General features: G+C 31.2%; 1 protein-coding gene across 1 annotated transcript; it reads right to left on the bottom strand.

Moving 5' to 3' along the window:
* Nucleotides 1-5,666: 5,666 nt before the first annotated feature.
* Nucleotides 5,667-8,952, bottom strand: LOC143578247 (protein CHLORORESPIRATORY REDUCTION 6, chloroplastic-like). Its single transcript, XM_077061886.1, has 4 exons — nucleotides 8,520-8,952; nucleotides 7,025-7,156; nucleotides 6,715-6,923; nucleotides 5,667-6,016 (listed from the first exon to the last, which is right to left on the bottom strand). Exons 1-4 carry the CDS (start codon nucleotides 8,719-8,721, stop codon nucleotides 5,810-5,812), a joined length of 750 nt encoding a protein of 249 aa, XP_076918001.1. The 5' UTR covers nucleotides 8,722-8,952; the 3' UTR covers nucleotides 5,667-5,809.
* Nucleotides 8,953-10,113: the final 1,161 nt, after the last annotated feature.

The following is a 10,113-nucleotide window of genomic DNA, read 5'->3' on the forward strand; positions in this document are numbered from 1 at the left end:
CGCCTATGACAAATTTTCACGTGCACTAGTACTAATTAAGTTTTAATGGACTTTACTCAAGGTTGATTTATTGGTTAAGTGATTCGCTTGTTGCTTCCACTTAATTTCCGTTTCTCTTTAGGTTCACTTGATCAAAATTAATCTGTAGTAACTTTTTTTTTCTATCTTCATTCTAGGTTATACCTATCACCATCATCTACTTTATTATCAACTTAAAAGAAAAAAATAAACAAGAAATAAAACCACCCATTATGATGTCTCAACAAAGTTGATCTTAAGAATCAGCCCTTGACCTTTGACAACCCAATCATTCAATTGTGGTTCTATTCACATGGGTTGGTGCCCTTTAGCCATTTAACATCATGGGTCCATCCCTGTTCCCTACTCCTTCCTCATGGTCCAAGGGTGGGTAGTTTGCCCTTTGCTTACTAGACCATAGTACATGAAGTCTAATGGTTCACATGACCAATCTTCAAATTGCATGGATCATGTTACCCATAAGTTCATTTTTTAATAGTATTTTGTCCATCTCTATGACAATTGAATAAGGTTGTCAATAAATCATTGAAACTTGATAGGGTGTAAATTGTGTAGACGGTTCGGTATTATCAATCATGCCATGTTTTATTTGGCCTTGAAATATCGTGTTATTCATGATATATGTTTGTGACGGTAGGACTAATCATTTGAAATTTATTCGTAAGAGAATGATTTGAAAATTTAACTTAACATGGTTAAACCTTTACGAAAAGTAACATAAATAAGTCTAGGTACTATCGAACCCCCTCACTCGCCGCTCAGCGTCCTCCTGTAACGCCACATAGAGATCCTCGTAGAGTCGTAGTATTGTAGTCGAAGCCATTATCCAACGTTGCCACCACATCAGCCTGCAGTGAGCTCACTGATTCTATTTGATATTCTTTTGGAATAAATAAAACCAGTTTTTCGAAAAATAAAGCTTTAAATTATAATCGGGTAGTAATTTTGGATTAAAATGATAATAAATTTTTATGAGCATGAAAAAATGGAGATACGTTGTCCCATTGCTACTTAGACCAAGTTTATCAACAACCTTCTAGGTGGTCATTATACTATTTAATGGACCCAACCAATTATATAAAAAAAAAGAAATATGAGTTTTATTCCTCAACCCGGTTTGTTGTGACAACCTTGGGTTGCAACCTATTATGCGCCACATGTCACTAATCAATTGGTCTATATATTCAATTTTTTTCATTTAACAGTTAATTACACATATAACTAGTTTTTCTTTAAGAACTATTAAAATTTAACCTTTTAAAAAGATAAAAAAAACTCAGTCTTGTTTATATTATTTTGTGAACGTTCCAATATAAGTTTTGTTAAAAACGGAGTTTCGATAAAAAAAACTTATTCTTTTAAGTATGGTTGCGTTACAATATTATTAGTTCGTTAACTTATTATCTTAAAAGTCTATTTTTTTTAATATATTTGAAAACTATAAACCATATTTATGTAGTTAAAAAGTTTTTTTGATTTGACGTGTGAATGAAAATGAAATCTTGAATTAGTTTTTAATAAATATTTTTATTAGTTTTAATAAATTTAAATAATAAATTAAAATCTAAATAAGATATATGTATTAAAATAATTGGTTTGAGTTGGGTTGTGAATAAAAGTTGGATTATGTTGGACTGGGTTGTTTAGGTGAAAGAGAGAGGATTTAACTTTTTTTTATTACTAAAAAGTTGGCTTGAGTTTGGTTGTGAATAAAGTTAGCCTTAGAAGTATGTCTTTTGGTCATTTTAATTTTCTCTGTGTTGTACTAGATTTTAGGGGCAATTTCATATATACCCTTACAAATATTGAGCGTATCATACATACCCATTCGAAACTAAAAATATTGTAAATGCCCTTACAAAGTTATTAATATATCATATATTATTCATTAAAAAATTTAAAAAATAACCATATTACTCTAGTTTGATTAGATGCGATAAAATGTTTTACAATGTAGACCATTCGATCCGATAAATCTTCGAATGGTTATTGGATCAAACGGTTTGCATTTTTAAAGAAGTTACGAGAGACGATTTGGTTGTCGTTAGATGTGGAAAACAACGACTAAAATTAGAATAATAACATATTGGGTAAACACATCTACCAATCTACCTATATAATAAAGCAATAGGATTTTAGCAACCTATCTCTCTACAATCAAGGAGAATGGTATATCTTGCCACATGGCATTCATGAAGTGATTTTTGTCCAGCTGGCACCTAATTCTTTTGCAATCTTAGTTTGTCAACGTGTAATTTTCTCTTTCATTATTTATTTTTGTTAAAGTAATAATCACAAATCACTGAATAATTTTTCCATCAAATTCGGATCATATAACCTTAGCACTCACAATATTCAACCACTTATAAAATTTTCTTAACACTAGCATTCTTATTTAACGCTCCAGTTTGTGTTCACCAGATCATCCATTGTGCATCTACTTGAACATCACAGGTATGAATCATCATAAATTGCAATCGCCCTCGCACCATTTGAATCATTTAACTAACCCTAATTTTCGTTAACAACTTCTCTATCAATCAAATCAACAGAATCGTCTAATGCCTTCAAGGTTAGGTCTCATTGCACTCATCTGTAGACGTTTTTAATTCACATAATCGTTCATCGTCTTTAACTTGAAAGGTATTAGCAATATTCCGTTCGACTATACATATTCAATCTACAAATTCGATTAAACCTATTCTTTTTAATTAACCGTTCATTCTCAACGAGACAACGGTTTTCATTAATCAGTTTTTGACCATTAGACTTGCTCAAGATGATTTGGGGATGGTTATGACAATTTAGGTTAGGAAGCGCTACTGAGATAATTAACAAACATGAGATATTATAAGATCATTAATGATAATTTTGAGGTAAAAACAATTTCAGCATCAAAGGGTGGTTGCTTTTACTTACCTATGACTTTCATTAAAATAATATTGTTTTTAGTCTGCATAAACATGAACAATATCACTTATTACTTGTTACTTGATATTCATACATTTTTTAACATTTTAATGGCGTTATTTATATTTGATTGTCAGATGATTTTCTCTGGAACCATATTCCTGTTCTCATCAGTGATGATATTTAGATAGTTGATTGTAACCTTACAACTTTTTGTAATAACTTTTAGATCAATTAATAGATACTAAAATCATAATATTGATATACTACTACATCCTTGTATTGCTACAGATTTTGGTTTCATCAGAATACCTTTTCTTCACAACGATTCTAGATGGTTAATTGCACTCAACTTTTATTAATATTAGTATAAGAGTGCACAAATAATCCATATCTATTTTTAGTTTAGGCTATCTAAACTTTTAAGTGGTTTTGTTTTAAAGAGAAAGGCTAACTATACCCGTGTAAAAAAAAGATTTGTCATATTTTATAAATGAACTAAAAATTAAGCATTATTAATGTACATATTTGTTTAACAATCATGAAGTTAATCAACTACTGCTTTTAAGCTAATAATATTCTAAGTGATTATAATATGTAATTGTAAATGAAACATTGTTATATATAATTTTAATTTTAATATGTTTGGTACCCAGCCACGTGTAGTACAAGGGGTTATAACCTATTTATATAATAGAAAGGGTTATAATGGTCTATTCGTTAATAAATGGGCATATTTGAAAGTTAAATTTTTTTAAAAATAACAGTTAAATGGTTTTTTATTAAATTATTATTAATTAATAGGGGTATATATGATACTTTAGTTAAGTGTATAAGGACATATATGATATTTTAGTTAATTTGTAAGGATATATATGATACTTGAAGTTTTGCTTGAGTATATATGATATTTATAATATTGTAAGGGTATATATGAAATTAATCATACATTTTATAGTATATTTTCGCTTAGCCGGTTAAGGTGTCTAAATCCATCTATTTGTCTTGCCTTGATTTAAGTAATGATTGTTTATTATGTTATGTGTTTTATTCATTTATTATGTTTACTTTATATTTTTTATATAATGTAGAATTTACATATAAAATTTATATTTTGTAATATTAAAAATCTGTGATTATTATAAATGCTTATGTTTATAGTTCAAAATGATTTCAAACCCTTTCTGTTTTGTATAGGTTAGAATTTTCCATTGCACAAATCGGTTCCGGCTTTGACCAATAAAATATCATTTATTTTTCTTTGATCATTTACTTTATTTAGTTAGAAATGGTTATTTACATTTAGTAGAGAAAATGAGAAATCACTAAAATTTTTTTATTACTAAATATGCCATCAATGGTTTTAAACTATGTATTGATGATTTTTTTTATTAAGAACGATGACACTCTCTAACTTTCAACCACCTATACACATAATACTTACTAGTGTCATTAGGCCAAAGACCTCTTAGTGACTAAGCAGGAGCGTTATCGAGTTCTTCAAATTCTCACTAGGAACCACATTTTAACATTCGTCATTTCCTATAGCATATACTATGTTATATATATAGGTAAAACTATAATCTAATATATAAAAGCATACAATAAAACACGCCTCGGTTTTAAAAATTACGTACAATCATCACCTGATCCGGTTTTAGAAAGGTAATATACCAAATTTCGTTAACACTGAGTACTTAATATCGCTAACTACCATTAGAGGCGCACAAACTGTTTTTTTCTTTCATAAACGGTTTCGAATTTGGTAAAGGCGGTCAAACCTGTGTATTGCAATAACTGATTCAGGTATGAAACCGCGTTTTAAAAAAAAGTGAACGAGTTTTTCGGTTCTGGATATGAGTTTTTGTTCTTCAGACTTAGGGTTGGAACCAGTTTCAAATAATAGGATTGAGAACCGATTAATACCCTACTTGTAAAGTCGGATATGGAACCTCATATGATATAATCGAGTATAAAAACCGGTTTCGAGTTTCTAGGTTGGGTATTGATATGAATCTGAAGTTTTTTCACCATCAACTACTATATGAAAATAGGAAAAATAGAAATAGTAATTGAGCCTATCTTGTGTCAAAAATGTCTGTGCTAAGCTCTAAGAAAGTCGGGCTTACTTTTTTGAATAATTTGGACTTCCACCATTTTGTTTTTTTTACTATCTTTCAATTTCCATCTCTTAAAATTTTAAATACGGTTTTAGATATGTGATTTATATTTGAAGATTGGTCGCAATTGTCACTTTATTCAAAAGTTTTTTCTTTTGTATTTGGTACCATAAGCATAGTCATTTTTATCCAAATCGTCAACATCGTCTATATTTTAACATTCAATGAGAGGCAAGCCGTCGTTTTATTTTGTTTATTATTTCTAACTCATTTTTACATATAATAACAACTGCACTCTAGTTTAAACGTTAAAAGACACTCCCCCCCCCCCCTCCATCTCGCTGATGACTGGTCAACGGAACTTTACCTTTTTCTATCCATAGGAGTATGCAAAATTTCGCTAGCGCTTAACCAAAACTGAAGATTGTGATCGGTATTGATGGTATCAACCCAAGGAAGCGACAATGCACCTTACTCTTCGATCCTCCAAGATGGATTTGATACAGTCACTCAACAAAATGAGCGGTCGAGATAACACTCACCCTTTACTTGATGGTGTCATTGTGTTTGTATAATACCAAATGATCAACTTTGCGGTTACAGCCACCATTTACTTAATTATAAAGTACTTTTATATAAATTCGTTTAATATCCTACCGAAGATTAAACAAGTTATCGATGACTCATGTTGAAGTATTGAGTATAGGGATGAAAAATTGAAAACGGATGTCAATCCGAACTTATGGGGACGAACTAGGATATTGATCGATCATGTCAAACAGTTCGTCTCCAATACCAAACCCGAGCATCCTTGCCATATCTTTAACTTTCACTCTAGGCTTTGGGGTTCCATTTTCTTTTAACCAAGAGTATGTAATAAATACCTTCTTCATTATGAACAATTCTAATGCCTCAGGATTGAATACCACCCCCATTCTCATACTCATCTGCAAAAATTAATAACACATTAGTTAATTAGTTATTGCATACCTTACCCATGTAATTAGGGATGCTCATTATACGGTTTGAAATTTAATAAACGGGAACTAGACCGAGTCAGAATACTAATTCGGTTTTCAGCATTATAAATCTAAATTTGTTTAACTAGAATAAACCTAGAACCAAATTGATGGCTATTTAATTTTTGTCATTTTAGCCAATTTAGTTACAACTTTATTCAATCTTATTTAGCCTATTCAATCTAATAGCAAACACAGGTAAAAGACAGAAAACCGAACCAAGTTCGGATTCGCATTTGGATACTATTGAATTTTGAATTTCATTTCAGTTCAATTTTCAATTTTCAATTTCAATCGGTTTTTTTTAAACCGAACTGTTGGACACCCGGGTCCCGTTGCCATAATCGGTCGCCTTTAACAGCCATAGAAGCAAATATATGGATAACCCATTTTGATATATTTTTTTAAAAAACATTTCATTTCAAGACGAACCAATTTTGGTCAGAATCCATTTTAGTCATAAGCGAATGATACTTTTTTTAAATTGAAGCTTTTAACTCAAAGCTATTTTGGTCAAAACCTGTTTTGACATGTTACTCCGCTCGACCTTAATTTTGCGTGGCTTAACCCAACCCTATCCTATTTAATTTGCCACCTATAATCGAAGTTATAGATACATAACATACCTGGTTAGGGACTAACATGGCTGCATAGCGTGCAAGTTCTCCAGCTCGCCAGTCTAATAAAACAGGAAGCCATGGATATGTAGCATCGAGTCTAACAAACCATAATCTAATGTCCGGGAATTCAGATAGTTCTCGAGGATCATGTTCATCATCTCGGTTGTAATTAATCGTGAATCCTATCGTGCGTTCGAGAAATTCCCTTGGCTCAACTAGAAATATATACACATGACATGAAAACAGTTAAAATTAATAAAATCACAAATGTGTTACAACTCTTTACGTTACTTGGATTTCAAGCAATGATACTAACCGGAAGTAGTTGTTTTGATCCCGGTAGCATCAGAAAACGGAGATAAATCTAGACTGCGAATCGACTTGTCGTTGATGATAACTTCGTATCTACCTTCTTTTGGAGGCATTGGTGGAGGTGCTGGTTCTACATCTGTTGGTATGATGAAAATAAGTTATTGTTTCTTAATTTGAATAAATTTAAATCTAGTTATAAGCAGTAAACTAAAGCGTAATTCATTGTCTGTTTGAACTGCTTTGACGAAAATTATAGGTCAAACTGCTATTTATGGTTTCTGGCGGATCTGTTTTACGATTTAAACTGATTTTTTTTTTACAAAATCGTTAGTTGGTATCAAAAATTAAGTAAACTATAACGCTGTGTTCTGAATTTCATTTAAGTGAGGAAAGAGAAGGAAAAGGAAGGATGTAAAAATATGTTGTGTTCCCGAGTTTCATTTAAGAAAGGAAAAGGACGAAAAAGTTAAAAGATGTGTTCCCGAGTTTCATTAAAAGAGGGAAAAGGGGGGGAGAGAAGAGAAAATGATGAATAAAATAAAAAAATTTGTATCTTTTCAAATTGAAAGATTTGGAAGGAAAATAAGTTGAAGAGAAAGAGGAGATACCAAAAGAAAAGATGAATAATTTCTTTTTCTAGTATTTCTTTTCATAAATGAACTTGGAAACACAGCATAAATGTTGGTGAACAACTAAATATCCTTAAATAAAACAAATAAATAAAATTAGAAAAGTTAAACACACGTAACAACAAGTTAAGGTGTTCTGTTTTGACAACTTGAATCTACTTTTTTTTAGCTTTTTCGAACTTATTAATTCGTTTTGATCTCAAAACGATAAAGATGATTTATGAATAAAATACATACGTGTAACATATTAAAATATGAGAATAAATAAATTAGTCAAACTATATGACTAATTTACACGTTCGGTTCCAAGTTTCAAACATTCTATTGAATTGTAGTGGTACCGTATAAATCTCAAAACAGAGTAACTAACTAACCAACCAACTTACTTCGGCTTAACGGTTTGATTGGTTTTAAACAATTTTATGGTTTATGAAGACATGTAGTTGAGTTTAGGGGAGGCTCGGAGGGTGTGCCAGTCGCACCATCGGCCGGGGCACATAACGTTCGGGGGCATAAATTTTTTTATACATATTACATATATATTTGTTTTTGGTGTTAAAAAAAGTTATTTATAATGGTTTATGAGATAAATACATGCCTATAATGATTTCTGCTTATTATAAACCGATCGATAAAAGTTGTATCCATGTACGCTAGCGAATAAAATTTTTCGTTAAAGCATACGGGCCTTTTATTTTTGCTCGGCCGAGGTATTTAAATTCTCGGAGACGGCTCTACAGTTTAGTTATAGCGATATTGGTTTGTACCATCTATACTGAAATAAAAATAACAGGATATATACTTCAACAATTTCACAATGAATATAAAAAGCAATTGAATTTAGCAGCATGGTGACAAAGAATAACCTACTTTCTTGTTCATCATATAATGAGAGGTCAAAGTTCCCACTTGGATTGAATGCTACGGAGACTGCAACTTGTGCTCTTTCTCGACCGAATTGCGAAGAAAACGAGACATCGGAGACGGGTTTGAAGAAAAATGATGGGTTTAGTGAAGGGATTTTCTGGTTCAATGGAGAAGAAAGGGGTGAGAGTGGCTTAATGGAAGCCATTGATGGGATTCTTTGCTAAGGTTGAAGAGATTATGTTAGTTTTTGTTTTGTTTGGATTGGTTTATCCACTTTCGTTTATGGCCTAGTGTTTCTGGTCATATCCGTTGGGCTTTGTTTTAGTGGACTTACGTAGACATGTAGTTTTGAATATACATCCTTTTTTATATATATCATAAATAAATATATTCTTTTATCAATAACTAGCTTTTTAGTCCGCGTGTTACACGGATAATTTAAATTTTTTAATACTATTTTTAATATATAACGTTTTCTATTGATTCCTTTTAAAGCGTGTTATATTTTGAGTTCTTTAAGTGTTGTAAAATTACTTGTTTGTTGAAAATATATATGCTATATCACATGCAATTTTTATTCTTGTCATTAAAAGCAAATTACCAACTACTCTCTTGTTAGGTAAGCGGTTAATCTCTACCAATCAAATTTTAATCATTCAATATTTAAACTATTATAAGCTGGTCTCTCGTTAAACCTTGGCCAGAAAGGCTTCACGTAGACATGACATATCAGCTAGTACAAAGAGAGAGAAAAAAACAAATAATAAATAACTGGAATGTAATGTGACCGCAAGCAAAGTTGACTTTCTTGCGTGGGGTGCAAGTACGGTCAATAACATCATAAACACAAGTAAACCTAATATATTTGTCTGAAACCATCACAACATGAACACACGTATCGGTTTGCGGTTTGCCAACACAACGCGTGGTTTATTTTGTACGATTTAGTGCACATGCCGTTAATTCCAGCCGATTCCACATCAATTCTACATATTTAAAACAAAAACACCGATATTACCATTAGTTTTCCAAAAGGTAAATCACTAAAATTCTATTTCTGAAACAAAATTAAGCATAAGAAAAATACAAGATATTTAAAGAAAAAGTACTTCTAATGTATATCATGTTCTATTAATTATTATGTGAATTTAATGACTTCTTTTAACATGCCAAAAAAATGATTCTAAGCTAATTTAGAAAGTTACCCAGGTAACTCTTGAGTGACTTTTGCTGAGCAAATTAAAGCTTGTCGATATGTTATTACAAATAACAAGATTAGTAACATTTAAAAGGTGAAAAGATACAAATGAGATATTGTTAACTAAACATGAGTAGAACCCGCCTCATAAGATATTGTACCACTAATACCAGTGCTTACAACAACTTGACAAAATACGGTTGCCCTAGATGATGTTGGATTATGCGTATCAAGACTTAGAATCAACAAAATTACATATTCATATCACACAAATGCTTTTGTTGATCGAGGTCATAAACCATGGGAATATCATAGTCATGTTCCTTTCCAAGGATAACCTATCCCACCACATTAACCATATTATAGTTCTGATGAGTTCTATGACACTCCTTGGAGAAA

The sequence above is a fragment of the Bidens hawaiensis genome, unplaced genomic scaffold (genome assembly GCF_021521415.1).
Source record: "Bidens hawaiensis isolate Kalapana, Puna unplaced genomic scaffold, B.hawaiensis_p1.1 tig00029079_1, whole genome shotgun sequence".
Classification (NCBI taxonomy): Eukaryota; Viridiplantae; Streptophyta; class Magnoliopsida; order Asterales; family Asteraceae; genus Bidens; species Bidens hawaiensis.

Excerpts from the sequence above, each read along its gene's own strand:
- LOC143578247 (XM_077061886.1), bottom strand. The coding sequence starts at position 8,721 with ATGGCTTCCATTAAGCCACTCTCACCCCTTTCTTCTCCATTGAACCAG. Across the intron at positions 7,157-8,519 it reads ATTATATGATGAACAAGAAA|ATGTAGAACCAGCACCTCCA; the intron begins GTAGGTTATTCT and ends TCATACCAACAG. Across the intron at positions 6,017-6,714 it reads CCATGTTAGTCCCTAACCAG|ATGAGTATGAGAATGGGGGT; the intron begins GTATGTTATGTA and ends TAATTTTTGCAG.